Consider the following 27,722-nt stretch of genomic DNA (forward strand, 5'->3'; position numbering starts at 1 on the left):
AGCTGCGATTCGGTCATGTGTAGAAAGTTTAGAGTGGGTCCCCCTCATTGTTTTCTTTTCCCCTTTAACTTTCATCCGCCTCCTCACTTCTTCCACTTTCAGGAGCTGCTCCTCTCTCTATTTCATGTTCTGATGGATTTTCCTCCCCATCTTGATGCACAGCTGCTCTTTGTATATCACCTCTAACCTGTTCTTGTGCTCTTCCTGGCTCTTCTGCTCTGCAACAATGGTTGAGGTGGTACCGAACAGTCTTAGCTGCAACCTTAAGTGCAGTTGGAGTTGTTAGAACCGTTTTATATGGTCCCTCATGTCTTGGCTCGTTCCACCTTCTCTATAACACCTTGACTTACACCCAGTCACCAGGAGTTATCTTTTGCAGTTCCTCAGCAATAGCGCTGGTTCTTCCTTCTGTGGTGCCTTTCACCTGTTGGAATATAGCTTTGTGTACTGCAGTTAGGTGTTGTACATAGCCAGATAATTCAATTTCAAGCTGCTCAAACAGAGGTCCATTATATGGGCCTTTGAGACAAGGCGTTGGCATGGTTCGACCCGTTAGCATTTCATGTGGAGTTAGATGCGTGCATCTGTTATTTTGCATTCTCATACTCATTAATGCCAAAGGCAATGCTTCCACCCAATTAATTCTGCCACTCGTACATATTTTGGCTATTTTTGCTTTCAAACTGCCATTAGCTCTTTCCTCCATGCCTTGTGATTGTGGATGGTCCACACATCCAAACCCTCGGCCAACTCTAATGCCTTAGTCACAATATTTATTATTTCAGCTACAAAATGCAGTCCATTATCTGAGCTGATTTTATCTTGTATTCCAAACCTAGGAAACACTTCCTTGCACAGAAATTTAGTCACTGACTTAGCATCTGGACAACTAGTTGGTATTGCCTCTACCCATCTACTGAATCTATCCACAACCACCAACATGTCTTTTAACTTGGACCCTTTCAATAATGTCCACACAGTCTATCATCAGATGTCTAAATGGTCCATGGTGGGATATGTCCAATGGGCAATGAAAAAGCTTTCCTGTTGTTATATGCAGCACACACCTCACACTCATACAATGCTCTGTCCACCATTCCTGCAAAATATGGTGACCATCATGCATTTTGAATCCGTTTCAGAACCTCCTTCTTTAATCAATGTGGAAACCGATGAAACAGGTGCCAAAAAATGGCCTGCTGGTCCTATCCATAAGCATTTATGAGGGCCATCTTGTGTATTGTGTATTGCCTCCCTTTTTAGCGGAAAACTTTTTTCATTCACACTACCTGCCTGTGCCTGAATGAGAGAGGTTATGTCTGTTGTAAGACCAGGGTCTTCTGCCAAAAGAGGTGCAATCAGACTCAAACTTCCTGCTGCTTGGCATGCAATTTCATCCACTACATTGTTACCTCTAGCCACAAGAGTATTTGTGTTGGTGCGCCATGAGCTCTTTGGAACCCCCTCTGCTTCCAAATGTTACCATAAACATGACACACTCCATATGCATAGGCCAAATCAGTGTAAATATTGAAACATTTACCTGCTGCCAACTGGCAGGCAGCTGTCAGGGCGTTATTTTTTGCTAATTGAGCAGAGCGTGGTTGATTAATCATCATTCTTTGCACTTCAGAAAATGTTGTGCCATCGTCATTTAACTGAGCGATGCCATAGCCTACATGATTCCCCTTTTCATTTATGAAACATGACCCATCTACAAACAGTGTGAGAGCTGCTGCAATAGGTTGATTGTGTAGGTCTTTGCACGCTTTAAGAAAAATGTCAGTACCCTCTACACAATAATGTGGAGTGCCATCATTTTAGTGACTGGTTTGATTGTGGTGCATCTCTGAATGTTGAGCTCTCGTGCTGATAGAATGACCTCATAGCCAGTTTTCCTAGCTTGATGTAATACAAAATGTGGGCTTGTTAGCAATGCATGTAATCGATGGGATGTGTACAGTGTTTCTGGATGTCCCATTGCCAAAGCGGAAGCTTTCTGATATGCAAAAGCTGCTGCTGCTAGTCCCTGGTAACAGGGAGGCAGTCCTTGTTCCACCATGTCCAGCTTTGTACTATAATAGGCCAATGGTTGCTTACCTGTTCAGTACTGCATTAGCAAAGCCTGTTTATTCTGCAACATACAAATGAAAAAGTTTACTATAGTCTGGATTTCATAGAGCTGGGGCTGCTTGCATTTCACTTTTCAGCACCTGAAAAACCTCTTCTGCCTCTTCATTCCACTGCAAGGGGGCAGCATTGTTTGTGTGACCTGCTGCTTGGATTAACGCCCTCAACGATGATGTCTGTAAGGCACAGTCACAAATCCATGGCCTACTGTACCCTGCCATCCCCAGAAAAGAGAGTATTTGCCCCACTGTCTGTGGTTTGGGAGCCTTTGTTATGGCTTCCACCTGTGAGGGTGTAATAAACCTTTTATCAACACTCAATTGCCTGCCTAGGTATTCAACCTTTTGCTGACAGAACTACAATTTTTCTTTAATGACCTTATGACCTCCTGTAATCATAGCTGTAAGTACAGCTATTGAGTCAGCTCCACACTGTTCTTTTGTTGGGCTACAAATCAACAAGTCATCCACAGACAGAATCAATGTGCTTGGAATCTCAGATGTTGTAAATTCTGTGCTAACACTCTGTTAAACACTGATGGGCTTTCACAATACCCCTGTGCTGTTCGAGTATAAGTGTATTGCTGACCTTGATATGTAAACGCAAACAAGTACTATGAGTCAAGGTGTATGGACACACTGAAAAATGCTGAACACAAATCAATCACCGTATACCAACGTGTTTCTGGTGGAATGTTAGACAGCAAGGTGTTTGGATCTGGAACAGCCGGAGGGTCAACATCAAAAATAGCACTGATAGCTCTTAAATCATGTACCAAGCGGTAGTCATCAGAATGTGGTTTCTGTATTAGAAAAATCGGAGTGTTGAGGGGTTTTTTGTTTTTACTAGTACTCCTGCTTTTACCAGGCTATCAATGGTGAACTTAATTCCTTCCACTGCCTGCTGCTTGAGTGGATACTGTCTCTGATATGATAATTTGACTCCCTGTTTTAATTTGACACGTACTGCCTGAGCTGGTTTAATCAATCCCACATCACTCTTGTGTTTTGGCCTAACACAATTTTGTACTTTTTGCAGTAACGTTTCCTGTTCTTCTATGAGGGACATCTGTGTTGGTGTTCTTTCATCCAACAAAACCCTTTCTGTTAGTACATCATCATATGTCTTGATTGATATTATAACATACTGCTTATCAGGAGAGACATGAATATATTTATTTGCTGTTGGAATCCATTCTCTTACCTGCAGGGCTGTTTTGACCATAGGACCTAATTCATGTGTTTCATGACCCTCTGCTACCATTAGTGTCACATGAGGAGTGAAATGTTGAACCTGAAACCATTGCTGCAAAGATAGTGGCAGTGTTATAGCAGATGCTGCTCCTTGTGGCCCTATGTAGATGCTTTGGCTGGTGATTTCATACTGAGGTCTGTTAATCAGCTCATCCCAGCATGACTCATAGTCTGTCTGCATTTGATGTTCATCAAACATCAAGGTACAGAGCAATGGCAGTCGTGGTTTGATGGCCTCGCCTATTTGAGCCCTCACCCATGCCCCCCATGTTTTCCATTGTTTTTTGCAGCATTGAATCCTGAGGTATCAGGCGTAGCCAATACACCATGGGCTGCATGCCATCTTGTGGTGTCATTGTAGGCATCATTCCATGTGATGAGTCTTCTGGAAAATCTGTGAACACACCATCCGGTGTGCACATGATGTTGGCTTTTAAGGGACATAGTATGTCTCTTCCAAGCAGGTTGATTGGAGTTTGAACTGACTAGAGTAGAGGTGGAACTATTATTTTTCCAGCAATTCAAACTGGCACAGGCTGTGTGAGGGGTATTATTTGTAGTTTCCCAGAGAAGCTGACAGTTTTAACAAATGAACTGAAGAAGGGGAGTTTATAGCCGTTCAACCCAATGCATGAATAAGTTGCACCTGTATCCACCATAAACTAATGTTCCTGCTGATCAGTGGTTACTGGTATGGTGGGTTCATCTTGTACTCAAATGACTGGTGACATTATTTCCCTCTCAGGCTCTTCTGGGCACCCCTATTGTTGCCAGTTTGCAGCAGGTCCTATCCAAGGGTTAATTGGACAGTCCCTTCTCCTGTGTCAGGCTTGGTTACATCCCCAGCAGATTATCGTCATTTCCTTGAGTGACATCTGATTGCTGCTGTTGGTTTGAGTTTTGCGGCTGTTGCCTTGGTTGACCTCTCTGCTTAAGAGGCAGGGTCAATTTTATGTTTTCTCTTTTTTGAATCAAGTCTAATAGACTTCTCACTGTCACTATTCATACTCTCACTATCACGATCCCTGTCAGCAAATGTAATAAGTCTGGATGCTGATTTTGGCTTATTGGCCTGTGGTCTTGCCTCCCTTTCTACTGCTTTATGATAATTTTCCCTATCCATTCTTTTTCTGAAGTATCCCCTTTCTGTTGAGCTTCCTTCCATTGCCCAGTGTGCCTCAAGGTTTGTGTAGTTTTTATTCCTTCTCCGCCCTGTGACATTAATTCTTCTGCCTTCATTGTCATTTTTATTGTTCCAACTACTGGTTGGAACTCCACACGTACCTCAAAGGTTACAGAGTCTTCTGTATTTCCTTCATGACTTCCGTGCACTACAAATTGCCCTGCCCTGAATGGGTTTTTATCTGGATAAGGTGGCGCAGTTGGTGTAGGTGGTGGGGGAGGTAGTGTATATGGGGGTAGATCTGGTATGGGCCCTAACCACTACTCCATGTCCTTTTTGTATGTATTCTCTTGTCTTTTCTCTGGTTCTTCAGCGAGCCTTTTCAGAGGTTTCGTAATGCCTTTTATAACGCTCACCCTCTTCCTTAAACTATCCTAGGACTTCTCTTTCTCTCATCCTTTTGCCTGCATGCTTATCATTCTCATCCTTCATTTTGTAAAATTTGATGAGTTTCTCCACTTCATTGCACTAGGCAGGGTCAAAAGTGCCCTCCTTTGGCCAAAGCTGGCCTCCAGTTCTCTCATGCCATTTTTTCATGCATTTTTTAATGGCCAGGATGACGTTTTACTATCTGTTTCACTGGTGTGATTACTCCCTCATATGCTGTTCCCCTCCACATCCTACTTGTCCTTGACCCCATGTAGCCCTGTCTTCGCACCTCCCAGTGCTAGCCTTGGTATTTCTGGCTTTTTGTCCAAGGCTCCTGTCCTAATTAGGACTATTATTTTCTCTACTGTCACTCTCTCAACTGTTTCGTATTGCCTCTTAGTATTAAAGTCTGCAGTCAATCTCTCTGAGTTGTCAGAGCCTCCGTACCTAATTAGTTCTCCCCACTCTCCTGTTTCCCATCTCACTGGTCTTGGGTTGATAGAAATTTGTAATCTAGCATTCACTAAGGGTTCTAGCTCCCCTTGTATGGCAAACCCCTCTGGTACACCCAAAAAAGGATTCAGTGGGAGCACTGCTGTCTCCTCCGGTTCTTGGCAGAGATACTCTAACAATGGCCTCAATGTATTTGCTGTCCACAGTTGCTGTAAAACCAACACCCACTGTATTTCTGGAAATTCTATCTGTACCTGTCTCAAATTAAGCCATTTGGTTAAATACCAGAGTTTCACATTAATCACTTGTTCACCTTGACAAAAAAGTGTGTTCTAATGCCCTTATGTTTCTATATCCCCCACTGGGTTTTATACGACCCTTCTATGCCTGTTTACAGTACAACAGATGCAGCAGACTTTCCCTCCAGACAATCTGGCCATTTACAAGGGGACAACCAATAACAAAAATATACTTTCTTCTACAATGTGTACAATCTGAAACTTTCCACCGTGCAACACACTTTGTATAACACTCAGTTCTAAAAGTATGAATTGGCACTTGTGGAATGTTATCTGTATCAAATGAAAATCGATTGGGGTATCCCTGATTTAGCAGTATCACCTCTTTTGCAGCTTCTCTCCCGTGTGTGTGCCAGATGTAAAATTCCGCCACAAAAATGCTAATGACTTCTATGGTTCTATTAATCTTTAACCTGTCTAAGAACTTATTTTTCTGGGGCTTTGCCAGTAGCCCCGTCAAATCCAGTTGGAGTTTTACTCTAGTTCTTATTATCTCTATACCATTAATCAAATATGTCTCTTTATGTTGCACAGTTAATTTAGTACTATTACTAAAAATTCTGGGACGAGCCTCTTCCCACTCTCCCTTTTCGAATAACCAAGTTTTTAGCTGATTTAACAAATAAGATTCTCCTTCCATACACACAGTAACCCAGTCACATATATCACCACCTGGGAAATGTAGGAGGACATGCATGTAAACTAGGAAAAGTAAAAAACAAAACCTCGTCTCCAAGTAACAGTGTAAAAATAGTAGAATATCTTACAGCGACATGTCTAGCTATTAAATCATTATTACTTTACATCAAAGAGTATTTACATCTCATACAACATTCAGTTATCGCTAATGTAAACAGTGGAGTTCAATAAACATCAGTATCTGAATACACCACGCTTTGCTCTTCCACCAACAGAATATCAATTTAATTCTCGTGTTGCTCCCAACACAATGGTTTGGACCAAGGCCCAAAAGGGATACTTTGTACAAGATCAGCCACCTTGCTTTACCTACCAATGATATATGTGCCTACTATAAATTCAGAAGCACTATAGTACATTTACACACCTATTTACTTTTATTTTACACTTAATTACACAGTAGGAACTCCAGTAGCTATCACTCTAATTTCTTCTCTTCCCACACAATTGCTAGCACTGTCATACTCTGAATCCTGTTCTGTTTGTAGCATTATCTCAGACTCTGCTGGATTCTGCCCTACACACAGCAGTATTGCAGTTTTCTGGCCAGTATTACCCTCCGTAGGCCCTTAGTGACTCTTTATTTTCTTTGTAACCTCCTGCCAATTCAGCGCCTTCTTTCACTGTCACTCCACAGAAACAGTCTGTACCTTCACAGGATGACAAGCTGTATCCGCGGAACTATGCCGGCTGACCCCTCTTGGGTTTTACTCTTTGCCTAACCATGCAGACCCTATCCTGATACACTTCCTCAACACAGGATAGGCGGTATGCATGGGACTTCATTCACCCGGAAGATGTTAATCTTCTTTTACCTACCCGTTCAGACCCTATTCTGATACACTTCCTCAACACAGAATAGGCGGTATCTGTAGGTCTTTACTCTCAACCGTCTTGTAGACACAACACAATCAGTAAGCCACACCATACCAGAGATGCCAAACCTCCAGCAAATACAACAAGCCACAACACTATCATTACATTAAGCATCCATTCATCAATCATTATATCTTTCTTACATGCACAATTTATTAGTAATTTGATTCTTCATTCATGCATATTATGTTTACACCAGACTTAAACTTTTGGTAATGGTACTCTCTTTGGTCCTTTAGAGGAGAGGCTGCTTGCCAATATAGCCTGGGTGGATGCACACCACGCTCAGGCACAATTAGTATCTTGTAGATTTATAACAGGCTCTGCTTACCTTCTTTTGGTGGCCACAAAGTGAGCTGAGCAACAGTGGTTACGTCCAAAAGGCCAGCTGCTTTGCATCTTCTCCTGGCTGGCTCGCCAGTCCACTGTCATTGGAATGAAAAGCCCCACAACCGAGCCTAACAGGCCAAGGCCCCTCCACCACACAGCTTAGTGCTTCAATTCAATAACTCTTTAATAACTCTTTAATCACAATAATCGAATGAATTCTCTTGGTCTGATGTATTTGAGTTAGATTTATTGCTTATAGTTGAAAACACAGTAAACCGGAGCAACCTGAAGGTGAAAGCACTAATTCTTATATCATGTCCCTTATCCTGTCCCTTGTGGGGCTTATAACCTACTCCTCCTGGTTCCAGTGCTTTTTCTTTTTTATGCACACTTTGCCAGATTTCATAAATAATGGTGTAATATGGCTCTACTACTACATGTCATAGTTTAAAAAAAAAAAAGGTGTAATGTTTCAACAGTGTTGATTAATTTAAAAAAAAAAACTTTAATGATCATTAGACATTTGAATTATTGCAATTACTTCTTACATAGAGTAATTTGATGACTGCTTACATGGAGTTACTGATAAGTGTGAAAAGGTAAATATTTCCCACAGTTTATGCCAGGCTAGGTTAACTATGCTTTCTGGAATACCCCAGTGGAAGTCCCCTCAGAAACATTCCAACCTTTGTGGAATGTTTTCCATTCTCTTTGCTGCTCTCAACCTGAGACTTGCATCGAGCCTGTGGGCCTGAAGGTCTGACTTGCATCGCCTTAATGGGCTACCAGGTACAGATTGTGCAGGGGGCTTGGACCCCATTAGTACCTTCCTGCAGGTTTAATTCTTTCTCTCTTCTTATTTTCTACACTAAAAGAGTTTGCACAGCAAAAAAATGTAAGAGCAAAATTCACCAAAATTGGCAGGTTGGTTGCAAATTATACCCACTACTCAGGTCCCAAAAATAACACTCATTGACTTCAAGCACTGTAACAATCAATTTTACATTTTCACATTTATCTCAAAAACAGCTTGGCAAAGACATACAAGTCAAATACATTTATCATTTTAATCTCTTAATTCATCTGCATCTTTTCTTAAATGGTTTTCCTCTCTCAAAATGCCATATTTCCCCAAAATTTTCAAAAAATCAAAAGTGAAAGTAAAACGAACTAGTCAAAGGCTGTGCATCTGATTCTCATAAAATTTGGTGTAAATCATCTACAGACAGTATTGACAACATTTTTTCAAAGGAATTTTGATAATCAATCCGTTTTGAAATTATTAAATTACTAAACCTGTGTCTTTAAATTCAATTTATAAATGCTTATAAATCAAAATTGGCTAAAGTAATTGTAACTGAACTTGGTGCACATGTTTGGATGCTAGGTCCTAGCTTCTCTATGCAGTCTTGAGATATTCTGCCTCTAGGGGACGCCACAAATGCGAAGAGTTCATATCTCATAATTGGCTGTATGGATTCATCCCATTGAGGATTGGATTTTCACTCCTTCTTTGGGTGATATGATAACACACACAATTTGGTCATACACCAACATGTTGGTTCAGGGAAAAAAAATTACCTGACAATGGAATTAGAAAGATCAAGTGGCATAATTGTTAATTCAATTGTAATCTGGCCCAAAATTGATGTCTTCATGTCTTTCTATGGACCACTGTGTTGGACAGACAGTTGGACAGACCAACTCACATTCATTTGCAATCAGTAAACACTTAAGTCTTAGACGTTAGTATTGACTACTAGAGGGAATAATATCGCAGTAACATCGGGCTAAAATGAGTGCTGATGTAGCCACTACTCAATAAGAAAGTCATCTAAAAACAAGGGAAATTCCTTTAAGTGCTAGAACCTCTCCACTCTTGCATCATGGTGCATCTCAAATGGCTACCAATGTACACCTTTTCCAAAACAGAACAGGGTATAATCAAATTGAATGGCTAAACCTGCCAAAGACGAAGGGATCTAGAGGAAAGAGTGGGAGAGAAGGAGTCATTAGGTTGTCAGAAGGTCTATGAATCTCTGCTCTAAGAGGCCAGGACAGACAACAAAGGAGGAGGCAGAGAAACTGAAAGTGCTAAATAGAAGAAACAATAGTGTGAGGCATTGTTTCTACATGAAGTCCTGCATAGCTCAGTAAGACCAAGAGAAGCCCAAGAAGAAAAGCCCAGGACCCCTAGGAAGTATAATTACAGTGGACAATTATGCACCTAATGATTTACATCCAATGCCATTTATGTGGTGAGGTGGAAATGAATGGAGTGGAGGTCGGGGTGGTGGATGGGTGTGTAGCACATCTGACTTTCATGCATGAGTCTGTAATTTGCGTCCCATCACAGACCTGCAATTACCATTCACCATTTTATTAACCATAACCATGATCTTTCCCTAATCTTAAGCAACTATATTAGTTTCCTAACCCTAACCACACCATACTTTAAATGTCATAACCACAATATTTAGGTGCCATGCACAGATATTGAAAAAAGCAAAAAGGAATTTCAAACATTGGCACTGGACAACAGGGTTGGAAATTAAATTATGAAAAAAAAAAACCCAAAAAAACAAAACAGCAACAACTAACAGCTTTTGGAGCTCAACATAGACTTTCTTGGCAATTGCAGCACGCTATAATTTATGTTGATTTCATTCTAAACACACATTAAGAACTACAATGGGATTAGAAAGCAAAGAGGTAAAAGAGAATATCCATTACCTCTACTGTTGCTGTAACTACACAATTAAACCTCATGCACTCTTTTACAGATGATAGTGATTTAATGATTTAATGGACACAAAACACTCAAGGATTCATCCTGCTGTGATGGATGCTGCAGTTCTTAGTTGTTTTTGTCAAAAACATCTTTATCAGGCATTCTGTCTACAACTGATTTATGTTAAGTGAGATTATGATCCTCTCACTTGCTTTCAACAAGACATGATACTTTGTGCCTTTGTATGTGTTTGTCAAAGTCAGTCCTCCTTTGAAACTAAAATGAAGCCTTTCATTACAAAATGAGATATTCCAACTGTGATTAAGTAACACCTACTGTAAACAAAATGGCTGCTGACATCTAAGAAGTAAAACTTTGACTCGCAAATAATTAAGTTACCAGTTATTGTATTGTATTGTATTTTTTAGGTGAAATCTCAAAACCATATAATACAGTGATTGGAATAAATCTCTGAATGTATTTCTCCATATGCAGTTTGTCCCAGTGACCATAAGTTTCTCCTAGCTGAAGGCAATATTTCATATGTTGCCAGTCTCAAAACTCCACCCGAGTGTATGAGGGTTTTTAGAATATACTGAGGCCTGGGGCAGCTGTCCTCACCAGCTCATGCGGAAAGAGAATTTCATCAACTCAATTGCAAAAACAAGACTCTTCCAATTTGATGCCTATCATTCCTGGCCTCAGGGTGAAAGGGTATCAGCAGAGTGCAACTGAATACTGTAGTGAGCTCAGTTTATTTGAGCTGAATAAGAGGAACCTTTGATATTTCAGCTCAAGGGAAAGTGGTCTTTCAGCAGCTTGGCAATCAAGTAGTCCTTGAGTATGTAATATCTCACTATTGTGGTGCCAGATCCTTATGTCGGTATTTTAGTGATTCAGCTGCTGGCATAATATTTTTTTTATAATTTCAGTATATTTAAATAAATAATACTGTTTTTAGTGTAAAGGAAAACTAGGGATTTATTTGAACTCTTTCATTATTTCAATTCTTGATACTCACCAAGTAACTGTTGAGATCTTTGAACACAACATGAACTGTCAGATGATCGTACACGTTGAAAAAAAAAAACCAAAGTTAGACAAATATATTTAGAAAAGAAAAATACAGCTAATGGTAAAATTACAACCCAAACTGTCCATTTTAAACATTCATCACCACTTATAGACCAATTTCTTGGTTCACCTTTGAACTACAATGCTTACTGTAGCTGTGCACACTTGCGGTTTTCCTGTGCTGTGCGGGATTATTCGTGAAATTACAGGACCATTGATTGCTGTGCCTGTTGCTCTGTGCTTGTTGCTCTGTTGGATCTAATTTTTCTAATTGTTTTTAGATGTTAAAACATCACTGATGTTTATTGAATTGAAATGTATTCCAGTATCAGAATAACTATAGTCAATAAATCACACTCAAAACAATTAGTAAGGTCTAGATCAGCATTTTTTGTGTTTAAACTACAACCCCGCATTTAAGTAGTATACGCAGTTAAAGCAAGACCATGTACTTTTTTTAAAGTGGAAATGACACAATGTCCCTGTTACAGTTCATAAGTAATAAAACACACCCTTGCTTAATTCAGTACTCTCAGGGGTTTTGTCAGTATGGCATTACTTGGTCTGGTATGAACAGAAGCTTATGGTGGCTAAGGTTAGCTAATGTTAACAAATTTTAGATAGATATCTTTGTGTAACTGACATTACTGAGTCAGTTTTCTGACTTTCTGACTCTTTTCTACTTGTGCTACTGTTTCACTACATTTTAGAATTTAGCATTATTTTATGCCTTTTGTAGCCACAGTGACTACTAAGCAGCAAAAGTGCAATGGCTTGCTTTAAAGCACCTATGTGTAGAGTTTTATGTTATTAATCATCAATCAGTAACAGAAAGTTAGTGTTAAAAACAGAGAGTTGGAATGATGTGGGTAGGATCCATCTACAAATGAAAACGTTTCCATTTGCCTGTAGCTTCTGTGAATTCATGCAGTTGTTGACAAATAAAAATTTCGAGCCAGAATAATATTTAACATATCAGTCAGTCAACAGCCTAATTACCTTGTATTGTGTGATATATTATCCATGTTGCTGACATAACCAATTGCTTTGTTAAACTGTACATCTCTGGCTTTACACATATCAAATACATTAACCAGATCAGGTCATGCTGACATGGGTTAGTTGACATGGGAAAAACTGATGAGCTGAGTAATAATATGATCCTCAGTGGTTGCCATGGTATTTCAAAATCAGTATCAGAAAACTTTATTGATCCCTGCAGGGAAATTGCTTTGTTACAATTGCTCAACACTCGGTTAGGAAAGAGGAATTGAAAAGTATAAAAGTAAAAACTATAAAATAGTAATAACTACAATGGCACTCAGTAGAGGGCATACCTCCACCTGTCCTTAACAGATTAGGGCTTCAACTAAAAATTGTTTTTAAAACTGATTAATCTGCATTGGTTTCATTTTAACTAAAGTTTGTATAAAATGGACACTATTTATTTATCAGAGACCAAGGTGACATCTTTATCTGTCTTGTTTTGTCTGACTAAAAATCTAAAACCCAATCAAATATTTACTTTGTGCCAGTCTGTTCCTAAGCCCTGCCCCTTTCAGTCTTTCAGTCTCTTCTCTCAACTCTTTTAGTGTCTATTTATTTATTTCCCGCATTGGTTGTGAGTGTTTCCCGGTGACAGAGTTTTTTACCCTGTGTGCCTCAAAAGGGAACTGTCTGAAAAGCTCCCCAGCCTCTTTTCAGCTGTGTAAGCACACTCCATAAGGTTGGCCTTACTAATTGGATCTGGAGTGGTCTAGGCCAAGTCAAGGCAGCCCTGCCAGGTTCCACTTGGGCTCTGAAAGAACCGTTGGCAGAAAGTCTCATTTATCATGTTGGATGGGGATTTGCAGTAAGAGGTCTAAGAGCTGTTTGCCTCTGTTTCAACAAGTCCTCCAACCTAAATGGCCATATAGGCTATTTGTCCCTTGTAATTTATTAGATGGTGTTGATGATGTGAAGAGGATGAAGGAGACTCCGCTGACACTGTCTTGATGGCATATAAAGGTTTATTACAAAGAAGTACAGCATCAAGTCAAGCATCTGCAGATCTGCTTGTGAGAGGGTTTGAAGCCGATGAACTACTCTGAAAATCAGTCTTGACCACCGACTCTTAAATAAGGCAGTTGTTTTCCTTAAAACTGTCACTAACGTATGGTTTCATTCACAAAGCATAAACTTTCTTTTCCAAACTGTGAGGCACCCTCTGAGGACCTTTGACCTAGGGCCTCTATATAAACACAGCTCTACATATATAAACATACACATCACCCTACTCTGTGACTGTCATATACAACCCATAGGAGTGTACCAGCAGCAGGCGTAGACTGAATTGAAGTTTTCAGGCTAGATGGCTGCCTGGATGACTGTAAAACAGATGGAAAGGTTGTATTGCTTTTATTTTATGTCTTGTAAGGCTGATTATTTTATACAAAAAAGTCACTGCTATAGAACCCACTTTGGAACTTCACAATAGCCAAAAGGATTATTTTTAATACTTGGATGAAAGTCCTTTGCAGTCAATGACTGCCTGAAGTATAGAACCCATGGACATCAGCAAATGCTGAGTTTCCTCCCTTGAGTTACTTTGCCAGGCCTTTACTACAACCAAGTTCAGTTGCTGCTTGTTTGTGGGTCTTTCTGCCCTCAGCTTTATCTTCAGTAAGTGAAAAGCCTAATCAGTTGGGTTGGGGTCAAACTGACTTGGCAATTGAAGAATATTCCATTTCTTTCCCTTGAGAAAATCTTGGGTTACTTTCGCAGTATGTTTTGGGTCATTATCCATCTGTACTGTGAAGCACCGTCCGATCAGTTTTTCAGAATTTGGCTGAATCTGAGCAAAAAGTATAGCCCTATACACTTCAAAATTTATGTTGCTACTTCTGTCAGCAGTCACATCATCAATACACCAGTGACCAAGTTCCACTGGCAGCCATACATGCCCATGCTATAACACTGCCTCCACCATGTTTGACAGATGATGTGGTATGCATTGGATCATGAGCCATCCTTTCCCTCTCCATATCATTGGAGGGAGGGAGGGAGGGACATACATACATACATACATACATATATACAGACAGACAGACAGTAAGGGCAGGTGTGTGTGGATCCAAGTGCAAGAGAGAGAGTCAGGCAGAAGTGCAATGTCCAAAATCCAAATCTTTAATCCGAGAGAGCTTGAACACAAGGGTAACAAAGACAATCTGACAAGGCATGAGAAATGAGGCGGGGTTTAAATACACAGGAAACAAGACACATGTGAAAGACATTAAGGTGGAGACAGTAATCAAAATAGGCGGGAAAAACCAGGAAGTAAAACAAACAGTAGCACAACAGAACCAAGACTTCAAAATAAAACAGGAAATGCCAAGAAAATGAATACAGATCCTGACACACACATATATATATATATATATATGTGTGTGTGTGTGTGTGTGTGTGTGTGTGTGTGTGTGTGTGTGTGTATGTGTGTGCGTGTCTGTATGTATATACATATACATACATACAACAAGCAACCAGCCACCAGAGCAGACAGGAGAGGGTAAGAAATAATAGTCACATACCAGTCACGTGATGAACAGTGAAATTAACTGGCATCTATAGCTTTCAGGCCTTCATATTAAATGCCTAAAATATTGTAGTTATTTTACATTCTTTAACAATGACACAATGCTTTTTTCATCATGCTGTTGTCTTTAGAGTTTTATGTACTTCTCAGTGTTGTGTATTTATTGCAGTAAGAGATCACGTTTGTACCTTCTTCTGTGTGCTGTCAGCCAACATAAATTAGGGATTTGAATGAGAGGGGGACAGAAAAGAAAGAATGTAAAGCTCAGTGTGACTATTTGTTTTTTATAACAAGCTTTCTGTTTGATTGCGTGTGGGGAGGGGAAGATTTGTGTGTTCTCATCCATGTACTGCATCCATGCTGCACTGTTGTCTGTATGCATTTATGTAGCTTCCTTGTGGTAAAGCAAATGGATATATTTAGGTTTTGTCTCAGCAGCAGTTTTCTGTTCTCCCACAGTGAAGAGCTATTCAATGAATCATGTTTTTTTTTTTTTTTTAGGAGGCATGTAGCCATCTGAATAATGCATCCTGAACACTGCCTTGTTATGCCAGTGTTTACAGTAATGCTCAAGGCCCAGAATGGTACTGTAATGCGTTGCCCTGTACGCTGTAAAATATACATGAATAGTGAAGTGGCTTTCTTTGTGAATAACATTAACTATAGTGGTGAAAAGCAGCTGCAGATTAAAGTGGACTAGGACTACGATTTTGGTTATTTAAATGTTTAAAGGCATTTGCATGATACTCAATTTTAGCCATGCAATAAAATTCATAAACCAGGCTTTTATGGTTGCATGCCAACTCCAGTGGCAGACAAAGATTATACACGAGTTTTGTCTAATCAGAAGTGATCATCTGCAACAGTATCAGTCCTTAGGATGCAGCAACATCTGTTGTTTAGGTATGGAGAGCAACAGAAAACTTACCTCAGAATTTTGAAAGGAAAAGGTTTTTTTGAGGTTACAGCATTGTGTTGTGTTTTTTTAATAAAAATGAATTCTTTGTCATTTAAAGGATTTTTTGTCCTTTTAAAAAAAATTAGCTCAATGCCAAACTGTTTTCACTCATTCAGTACTACTACACTGCAGTAAGTGATTTTGTTTTTGGCACTTTTGGTTATGGGCACTGCAACAAGTTCTAAACACAATGTTGAAATATTATTACCTCATAAAAGTTGATTTGTTGAACACCTATTACCTATTTAAAAATCTAGCAGACATTCATTTGGAGTCATGTTTTCATTTGGAGTCATTTTTTCCCCACTTGATGATTTTATGTCTAATAGTAACAATACTTTTAGCTCTATATGACTTGACAGGGACTGGTGGCAAGGAATCACACATATTCTCACCCTCACTGTTTTCCAGGATGTGGTTTCCTTCCTGCATTTCGAGGATCGAGTCCTCCAGTTATGATGATAATGATGGAACCTTGCCATTAGTGTGTGCTGCCCAATGTGGAGCTATGCTCTCCAAAATCTAGATGGGGGCAATTAGGCATTTAGAATGCATGCAGATAAACAGATATCGATGGCTAAATATAGGCCAGACTAAGGATTTGAATGCTAATGATTCTTGATGTGTTTTTTCACACCACGTGGCTGTGGCTCAGGAGTTAGAGCGGGTCGTCCACTAACTAGAAGGTCAGTGGTTAGATCCCCAGCTCCTCCAGTCTGCATGTCGAAGTGTCTTTTGTCAAGATACCGCACCCTAAATTGCCCCCGATGTATCATCGTTGTGTGAGTGTATGTGTAGAAAGGGCAGCAGTGTAAAGTGCTTTGAGTGGTCGATAAGACTAGAAAAGTGTTATATAAGTGCAGTCCATTTACCATTTAAAATGATAATGTGGCATCTGCTAACCAACTGCCCTTTAGTTGAAGTTCTGGTTCATTTATGTAGTTCTTATACTAAAGCAAATGACATTCAAGCAATATATTTTGTTTACTAACACTGATCATCAGCAATGCAGTAAAAAAAAGTAGATGGAGAGACAGATATAACTGAGTTTTGACAAGATCTTTAGCTTTCTATTAGTGATTACAGTCTGAATAATCATTGCTTTTTGTTCCACTCCTTCTCTTTTGTCTGATTATTCCTCTTCTTCCTCCTGCTTCTGTCTCCTTCTGCTGCAGTTGGTGCTACCAGAGTACTCCATCCATGGGCTCTTCTGTATCATGTTCCTGTGTGCCCAGGAGTGGTTGACTGTGGGCCTCAACATCCCCCTGCTCTTCTACAACACATGGAGGTAACTATCCAACCTCTAAGTGTTGGTAGTTGGCCATGTGTGTCCATTAGCCATGTGTGTGTGTGTGTGTGTGTGTGTCTGTGTGTGTGTCTGTGTGTGTGTTTGTGTATATGTGTGTTTGTTTGTGTGTAATTGTACACTTTTAGATTAGATAGGTTTTAAGGTTCGGGTTAAGATTAGAATACATACAAAAGTTTGGGTACCCCAAGATATTTGAGCTCTAACATAACTTTTACCAAGGTCCCAGACATTAATTAGCTTTCAAGGGCTATAGCTTGTTCATAATCATCTTTAGGAAAGGCCATGTGATGCTAATTTAAAATTTTAATAATTACTCTGACTCCTCAAACCTTGTCCAAGCAATCAGCAGCCATGAGCGCCTCTAAGCAGCTTCCTAACACACAAAATTAAAATAATTGATGTCCACATGAGACAAGACAGGAGAAGTATATAGGAAGATAGGAAAGTGTTTTCAGGTAGCTGTTTCCTAAATTCAAGATGTAATTAAGAAATGGCAGTTAACAGGAAGGATGGAGGTCAAGTTGAGGTCTGGAAGACCAAGAAAACTTTCCAAGAGAACTGCTTGTAGGATTTGTAGAAAGGCAAATTAAAACCCCTGTTTTACTACAGAACACCTTCAGGAAGATTTAGCAGACTCTGTAGTGGTGGTGCACTGTTATACTGTACAGCGAAAAACCTTTCCTCCATCTTTACCACAAAATTCAGCATTTGAAGTTTGCGAAGGAACATCTAAATAAGCCGGACACATTTTGAAAACAAGTCTTGTTGACTGATGAAGTTAAAATACAACTTTTTGGCCACAAGGAGCAAAGGTATGTTTGGAGAAAAATGGGTGCAGAATTTCATGAAAAGAACACCTCTCCAACTGTTAAGCATGGAGGTGGATCGATCATACTTGGGCCTTGTGTTGTGGCACAGGAAACATTTCACTGGCAGAGGGAAGAATGTATTTAATTAAATACCAGGAAATTCTGGAAGCAAACATAGAACAATCTGTAAAAAAACTGAAGATGAAAAAAAAATGGCTTCTACAACAGCATAATGACCCTTAACACACCTCAAAATCCTCAATGGACTACGTCAAGAGGCGCAAACTGAAGGTTTTGCTACGGCCCTCAGTCCACTGAACTAAACATTATCGAACATTTCTGAATACCATTCAAAACGGATGTTACTATGTAGTGACCCTGTAGGGTGCCCAAACTTTTGTTTTGGGGGCCATTTTCTTTATTTGTCATTTTGAAACTTTTAAAGATGAAAATAAAAAGTAATCTTGCTTAAATTAATAAAGAAATGCGTCATCTTTAACTTTATGTCTTTTGGAAATCATGTAATCGCTTAGCTATTCACAAAAATTCTACCAGGGGTGCCCAAACCTTTTCATGCCACTGTATATCCATATTAGATGCTTCCACAACCCATGATTTACATGCACTGCTAACATTCATTCCAAAGCTATAGTCATGTATTTTAGTTGCCTAACCCTACACATACCGTAACCATAATTTATTGGCCATAATCTTTCCATAATCATACCACAGTTGACATGCACAATTACAGTTAGGTACATAAGTATTTGGACAGTGACATAATTTTTATAACACCACCACAATGGATTTGAAATGAAACCATCAAGATGTGTTTGAAGTGTAGATTTTCAGCTTTAATTCAAGGGGTTTAATAGAAACATTACAATAACCGTTAGGCATTACAGCCATTTTTATACATAGTCTCTCATTTTCAGAGGCTCAAACGTAATTGGACAAACTAACAGATTTATAAATATAAGGATTGTTTTTAATACTTGGATGAAAATCCTGAAGTCTGGAACCCATGGACATCACCAAATGCTGAGTTTCCTCCCTTGAGATGCTTTGCCAGGCCTTTACTCCAGCCGCCTTCTTTTGCTGCTTGTTTGTGGGTCTTTCTGCCCTCAGTTTTGTCTTCAGTAATTGAAGAGCATGCTCAGTTGGGTTGAAGTCAGGTGACTTGGCCATTGAAGAATATTCCTTTTCATTTACTTGAGAAGCTCTTGGGGGGCTTTCACACTATATTTTTCAGTTATTATTCATCTATACTATGATGCGTCGTCGTATCAGTTTCGCAGGATTTGGCTGAATATGAGCAGATAGTATAAGTATAGCCCTATACATTTCAGAGTTCATCCTGCTACTTCTATCAGCATTCACATCATCACCAGTGACCCAGTTCCACTGGCGGCCGTACATGCCCATGCCATAATACTGCCTTCACCATGTTTGACAGATGATGTGGTATGCATTGGATCATGAGCCGTTCCTTTCCTCCTCCATACTCTTCTCTTCCCATCATTCTGGTACAAGTTAGTCTTGGTTTCATGTGTCCAAAGAATCTTGTTCCAGTACTGGGCAGTCTTTTTTTTTTAAATGTTTTCTGGCAAAGTCTAATCTGTCCTTTATGTTCTTGAGTGTTACCAGTGGTTTGCACCTTGTGGTAAACCCTCTGTATTTACATTCATGATGATTTACATCTCATGATTGTAGACTTTGACAATGATACACCAACATCCTCAAGAGTGTTCTTGATCTGGCTAGATGTTGTGAAGAGGTTTTCTTCACCAAGGAAAGAATTCTGCGATCATCCACTTTTGTTGTCTTCATTCCTTCTATTTAAGAATTTACCAAATTGTTGATTTGCCAACTCCTAAAGTTTCTGCCATCTGTCTGACAGGTTTGTTTTGTTTTTCAGCCTGATGATGGCCTCCTTCATATGCATCAACACCTCTTTGGACTGCATATTGAGAGTTCCAATGAACAGCTACCAAATGCAAATTCAACACTTGGAATCAACTCCAGACCTTTTATCTGCTTAATTTGTCATGAAATAATGAGGGAACAGGCCACACCTGGCCATTAAACTGATTGTCAGTCAATTAACCAATTACTTTTGAGCCTCTGAAAATGAGCGAATATGTGTAAAAATGGCTATAACTCCTGAACATCTAATGCAATGTTAACCCTTTGATTTATTATTAACCCCCTTGAATTAAAGCTGAAAGTCTACACTTCACATCACATCTTGATGGCTTCATTTCAAATCAATTGTGGTGGTGTACAGGGCAAAATTGTGAAAATTGTGTCACTGTCCAAATACTTATGTACCTGTCTGTACGTATTTATTTAGAGATCGAGAACTGTTAAAATGTTGGCATTGAATTTAGACTGGGATTTTGCTGAATCGTCCCTTATCGATTTTCTAGCATAGACACAAGAAGTTTATTTTTAGTCAGATCCATATACACCATTCTGCTGCTATAAATTCTTTCTAGTCCAACAACTGTGTATTAATCAGCGCACAAAAATAGTATAATATAAATAAATATTATAAAATATTTTCACAATTTCCTTTTGTTTGACCAGCTGTTTTAGGAAATTGCTCAAGTCTTTTTCAAAAATGGAACTATAAATTTGTGACACTTTTTAACTATACTATATATTAATGAAACTATATAGTTATGTTTGCAGTAGGAATGACTGGGCTTGGGATTGAAAGCCACAGACAGGGTAGGGAAGTCACAAAGTATTGAGGAACTAAGATATTGTTGGTTTTGGTTTATGCATGGGTATTGTCAGTCTTATCATTTACTTTTGGTTTCTATCCAAAGCTTTTCCAAGCACATGTTGTTCTTTGTTCAGTCTTCTGCTGACCTTACTTCACATCACATATACTGCCACCACTGTTCACATGTTTAATTGCATCTTGTGGATCTGTATAATTTCAGAGGACAAACACCCTCAATAATTTGAGGGAAATATGAGGTTAATATCAAGTACATCAGTGATGTAAACAACCCAAGCACCTGAAAATAAGTGATATTCAGTTTTATTTTGCTGATCCATCTGTATCTGTTTTTGTCCTTGTTGCGGTTCTTCCCACTGGTTGCGGGTTGGATGCACACTGCTGGCAACCTGATTGGTTTAAGCTCATGTGCTCAGCTGGTTAAAGTTACAGACTGAGTGGAGAGGAGATGACAGCAAAAGAGAAAAACATCTTGCTGTCTCATTAATTAGAGACTGTGGCAGATGCCCACTAGCTACAGATGCTGCTTCCTGCACAGCTGATAGATGAAAAGGAAAGGAAAGGAAGAGAGGGTAAGACATGAATGGAGGAGGGTGGACAATGAATGAAGTAGTAGCAGGAGACAGGAAGGTGTGGCAAGAGAGAAAGCAAGTAAGTGATGGGAGAGAGATCTAATATTGACAAGGTGATTCAGAGGATAGTGAGAGAGGGAGACAGGGAGACACTGATGGGGTAGCTAAATGAACACAGAGTTCATGGATACATGCAGTACGATGACAGCAACATGTGACTTGGTGTTTATGTGTGTGTGAATGCATGCATAGCTTCTCACTCGTGCATGTCTATGTGATGCTCTGTTGCTCTGATTTTACAGAAGTTACTGGAGGACTATTTTAATAGGCCAGATTAATAATCATGCTGGAAAAATACACACTAATACTATAGATTTGCTTGTCAATACAAACTTGTACTGAAGGATGTCTTGTAGCCCGGAAAACCAGTTCTCATATATGGCTCATTTGAAAGGACTCTGACAGCATGAGGGAAAAGATTATCTGGTAATAAATATTTTGTGTGATTACAAAATTGGTTAATTCACATTTATTTCAGAAGATATTCTAATTTCTGTACTTAAAATTCAGGGGTGCCATTAATTTCAACCAGGACTGTACATTCATATAACTTGTAACTCCAGAACTTGCCTGAGAGTTATTCCATTTTTAAGTTTTCTATTGGTAAATTACAAACGGAAACTTATAATAGCTTATTTGGCATATTATTAATGGTGCCAATTTGTCTAAATGTAAACAAATATAGGCTAAAAATACAAAGCTGGTTGTAGCCCACACCGCAACTCACTGAATCTAAGAAAACATTATACTTCCTGTTTACATCCTCCAAAGCCCTCAAATTATGGGAACACAGCTGACACAGTTGTCTCAGACTTTGAAGACCATTTTCCAGAGATACTTCGACATTGTTCATGGAAATACCTGTTAATGCTAAATGTGATTTTTCAGTAGTTTAAGGACCATGAATGGAATTCTATGCACCTCTAATGGTATTAGAAATATCAGAGACGGATGTTTCAGAAGCTCTGCATATGAAACCAAAACTGTCTGCGTAGCTAGGTACAACTAAGGGTAAATACGAAAATGTTGTTTCTTTTGTTTCTTTTGTTTTTCTAATTTAGGTGAACTCATACGTACCACATACAGAGAAGATTATCTCAAAAATATGGGAAAAGTATGAGTTATAACCTTAGATTTTGGATTTACAGTGCATAGTACGGAATGTACAATGTGTACAATGCTGTGTCCTAACTTAAAGTAATGATGTTGCTTGAAAAGTTGGGCCCTCAGTGGCCTGTATGAGCTCCCGCTTTGGTTTGATCCTTGTTAATTGAAAAATAAGTTTTGCCTGACTAAAATCTCTCACAATATGTGAATGCAGTGGCGTGATGGGAAATTTCAAGAAAGACTGGCAACGTAGTAATACAGTTTCGTAGAATACTGTGGTTGCCAGCTGAATCATTTTCAAAGTGTGTGTGGGTGTGTCTGTGTGTTTCCGTTTTGTTTAACAAACTCTGTAAGAAATGTTCATGCATCTCTGACATAAAGCAAGAAGTTTGTGTCAAATGACAGTTTTACTCTTGTGTTATCTGCTACCTTTGCTCAGGGGAACAGAGTAACAAACGGTGTCAATGGTCGTTTTTTATTATTAATAACATTTTATCAGCTGATTGTGTGTATATAGTAGATTTTTAACTATTAGTTAACCTTATGTACCTCATCATCAGACATTTGTGCATGTAAATGTTTCATAAATACATGGGAATGATATTCAGTGACTCATTACAAGATCCCTGTCTCACAATCAGAATACATCAAGATGCATTTTCCTGTGCGTTATTGAATATTTCCCACATGCATGAGTTATATTGACCAACAGAAAGGTTAATGAGGGAATGTGCATAGTAATTAATTAAAAGTAAAGTAATTAACCAAATGTACAATAATTTCACAGCCATGAACAACCAGTGTACATGAATTAACATTCAGTATGGACATGCATAAACCATCTGTTTGCCTGGGTTACAACAGAACAGGGCACATGCATTATGATGGCAGCTTCCTTGTTGGACTTCATTAGCCATCAACAACACAAAACATAATTTGAATGAGTGAAATTCTTTATGATGGCCTCCATGGACTAAATGACTGAAAAATAAGTAGAACCCAACTATCTTAATGCAACTGGTCTGGAACATTCTTTTCATTTGTATCAACTATGGGGTCCATTAAAGGCAAATTAAAACAAGCAATAAGGACAATCTCTATCAGTATATAAACAGCTTTCTCACAAAGCAACAGACAGCAATTGCAATTCCCTCGTCTTGCCTTCTCAGAGCGACTCTATTTCGTAATTTTAACAGCCCCACTGAAATAAGTCTCACTGGAATGTAAAAGCTCCATCCAATAATTCCCCAACCCCAATCTGCTTTTAATCAAAACCAGGTTTTGTGTTTTGGTGACATTGCACATGTTTGTTTATTTACAAATATTGATATGCTAAAAGCATGTAATAAGTAATATTACATGCAGATTCTACTATAGGGTCTTTCTCTTCAGCTTTTAAATCAGTCAGTGGCTGATAAATGACTGTAATTTGAATGGGGAGAAAATATTTAATTGAAAATTTATTATAAAGTTTTACTGAAAATAATTGTTTGAATCATTTTTATGCACAGAGGTTGGAGTTGTACTTCACTTACTGAACTGACTGGATTTAGATACTTAGAATATACCTCACCCCTGATACCTTTAGAACCAAATAACAGACCAGGGTGAAAATATATTTGAATATCTATTGAAATATTTAATCATACTTGGTAATTTTGTTGGAAACTTTGACAATTCACAACAGAATTGCTCCTCATCAAGATATTTCCCAAATGGTCCGTTTGCTGATCCCCTTTGCTGTTTACGCTTACTGTTGCTGGAAGATTTATCATTTGAAACTCATAGTAATTTTTGAAACAATGCATCCTTGACAAATGTAGACAAATCAGGCTTCTCAATTTAGATGGTGACTGCTAATTTGCTGCTCAGTGAGTTAATTGAGAACTCTGTCTGACTAATTTGTAAAAGAGAACTCTTTAAGGGTCTTATATATGTACTCAATGGGTACACAGGATATCATGCTAAAAGACTGAGACTAAACTTCACGGTCCAAGTAAAAAGTCAAGATCCCTACCAGCTGATGATTCATGTAGAGGACATGAAATAGTCCCATCCATGCACTATCAGTACTCCTTAAGGTAAAAATCCAAACATTATTCTCCGCCTGTTGTCCTGCATGGGGTCAAAGCTATTTTCGTGATCCCATGGATGTCTACAGTCACTGTGTAATGATAAAATCTTTGCCCAGGACAAAAACAATGTCTAAATACAACATTTCCAAAGACTGTGCCATTCCACTCTGCTCTTCTTTGTTGTTGTGTTAGCTATGGCAGGTTGACACAGTGGTCAGACCATTCTATATTTAAACATTGATTTTTCTTCTAATGTTTGCATAGGGAAAGCCTTTTGACCTGAACTTAGAGAGTGCTGAGGTCACAAATGGTGGTAAGAAATAAGGAGCTCCATTGTTCTTGTGTTGCAAGCTAGCTAGTTAGCCTGAGGACATTATGATAAGGAAAAATGAAAGATCTCACTGGTATGTTATTCTAACATAACCCTGTTTGAACAGAAAAAAATATTTGTACAAGCAAGGTAGAGGTTAGATTTATGCTTTATTGTACATATTTTAAAACAATATATTTCACTTTTACAATAAAAAAACAAGGAAACTATGATTTTACCAAAAAAATGCTATCTCGGGTGACGAGTTTGGCTAGAGTTGCTGGACGGTAAACTTCCCCTAATGCAATAAAACGGAGAACAGAGCCACTAATATTAGCCTAAACTCTTAGTTGTATTAATGCTCTTACACAGTTGGGGAATTCTATACTACATAGTGGGTTTTACAGTCCAGAATACAGTTTTTCTAATGTAATCAATAGTTAACATCGTTAGCTGATGATGTGGTCCTTAGCCTTGGAATTAACTAGGTTACTACTGTAAGTTTTAAGCTAGAAAACAACCACTCTCCAAACAACTTTTTGTTTACCAAGCATCTCTCTTCTTATAGCCCCATAAACACCACTTTAACATGCTGAGAATTCCAAATCTTGACACGCCAAGGAAATGGTTTAGCAAACAGTCAATTACCACAAGCATATTCAACTACTATTTCGCCCACGTCTGCTGCATGATGGTGTCCCCCCCAACTCATCATGCCATCTTTGCCCATACTATTTTCTTACCCATTTCCTCCCATCATCTCCCCTGCCTCGCTCCCTCCTTCCTTCCCCCTACCCTCGGGGTCTGGAACGGGTCAACTACCCGCGTTGTGGTCTTTGCCCCCTGTGGTAGGTACTTCCATTCCCCAACGGACACTAAGGAGCTGCTCTATGACCCGGCATCTGTGATGAACGATGACACGCTCAAGTTCTGCCTGAAGGAGGCCTGGTGCAAGCTGTCCTTCTTCATCCTCTCCTTCTTCTACTATCTATACTGGTGAGCATATCGCAAAGGGTGTGGGAGATAATTTGATTACAAATAAAGAGATTACATTAATCTGATTACAACAGCTAGAGTTAAAAACTATGAAACTGAACTGAAGCTATTTTTTTAAAAACATTAGAACTGCTTTTGAGGGGAACTGGTGAAATTGCAAAACTAGGATATAGTGGAAATTAACACTATGTCATTTGTTTTCTATCACATGGCCATTTAACTTGGTTTTAATTCCCCATTTCTATTGAAGCAATTTGAGTGCAAATCACTGAATCAAGTAACCTTTTCTCTGGCAATCACATGCAAGTTCTTTCATATACTGTAGGTTTGTTAGGCTAATCATTTTTATTTGTAGGGTCACTCCTGTTAATACATGTGATCTAAAGAGAATATTATTCTTTACTTCATTGACAAGCATTGTCATAATGATGAGATGGATAGCAGAAAGATAAAACTTCTACTCATTGGTTAAATGTTCATTATTAAGTCTTTCTAAACATATAAAGGTAATTCTTTTATGGATAGTAATTTAAATTATCATAATGAAATTGTTCATGATTGTAACACGTGTCTACCAGTGTTTTTGCTACATATTCTCCTGTTGAATGATAAAAATGCACTCAATGTTCCTATCCATGTCTAGTAATGCTGTTATTAATCACTCCGGATTCTTGTTCCATGTGTCATGTGGGTGCTGCAGTGTGTGGAACCTGGAAATATCCCTCTAATAGGTCTTATCAATGGAAACACTTAAAGGTACAATCCTTATATTTTTTACCCTTTTATTCTAGGATAGTAAATTGAGACAGAATAGCATTACTCCGAAGAAAATTTGACCCTAACAATCTTCCAGATGGCCACCACAGTGTTTCATAAATTTACTTGATCTTTATAGAGGCCAAGCTTGCCTTCATGTATTAATATGCCATGCATCACTGTTTTGGCTATATGGCTTTTAGCTTTAATCTCAGTTTGAGATCTTTGTGGAGCCGTATCAGTTACAGATTGTACTTTGATGACAAATTATTCCAGAACCCAAAGATCTCTGTTTTTAAAAAAGTGCTCTATACATAAACTTAATAATTATGATAATAATAATACAAAAAGGATTGCAACTTTAACATGGAGTTGTTCTTGTATGTGTGTGACAATGCTGTGATTAAACATTTAACACATGACGTTAGGTCCCATCCTTTTAGGCAAATTATATGCTGTTGATATGTCTCTTTGGGCAGTGGGTATGTTGTTAATAGTATACTGTTCATCACAGCAATACCACACAGGTAGAAAAGCAACATCATAAGCACTGATATTGAGTGTTGGTCTTTTTCTATAACACAAGATATTTCTGGTGTATTTGTTTGGTATTGATAAAAGTAGCATCTTTACAGTTAACCTCTAACCAGTTAACCTGTACAGTTAATGACAATATATTCTAAAATCAAGATGTTCCAGGAGATCTCTCCAGGGAGATAATTTGCTGTTTTATGTCAACAATGCTGTTTGTATTGTTCAAGAGAGTTTTCAAGATAGCTTAATGTGACTTGTTAAAAGAAAATGTTTTTAAAAAATTCTGTAATATACCAGTCTCATTTCCTTGGAAGAAGCACCTTGTCTTGCTTGGTGAGATCACCAATCATTATTACTTAACAATTATTATTTTAGTGTTTAACAATATTTTATTTCTTAAGGAAAGTATGTCTTAGATAGTGTGTTTGGGTCCTGTCATGGACACTGGGTGTCTATAGCAATCAAACCACACATTAATTTTGAATTTAAATCATCTTGCTCCTCAATCTTACTCCATCC

At 38.6% G+C, this 27,722-nt stretch overlaps 1 protein-coding gene across 2 annotated transcripts in view; it reads left to right on the forward strand.

Moving 5' to 3' along the window:
- The window catches only part of cnih3 (cornichon family AMPA receptor auxiliary protein 3), a 98,918-nt gene that overhangs the window by 63,198 nt on the left and 7,998 nt on the right, over positions 1-27,722 (forward strand). For both annotated transcript variants that reach the window (XM_040125634.1, XM_040125635.1), the window contains 2 exons: positions 17,102-17,214; positions 25,770-25,913. In XM_040125634.1, coding sequence (XP_039981568.1) covers positions 17,102-17,214; positions 25,770-25,913 — 257 coding nt within the window. The remainder of the gene's footprint in view (positions 1-17,101; positions 17,215-25,769; positions 25,914-27,722) is intronic.

The sequence above is a fragment of the Xiphias gladius genome, chromosome 4, assembly GCF_016859285.1.
Source record: "Xiphias gladius isolate SHS-SW01 ecotype Sanya breed wild chromosome 4, ASM1685928v1, whole genome shotgun sequence".
Taxonomy (NCBI): domain Eukaryota; kingdom Metazoa; phylum Chordata; class Actinopteri; order Istiophoriformes; family Xiphiidae; genus Xiphias; species Xiphias gladius.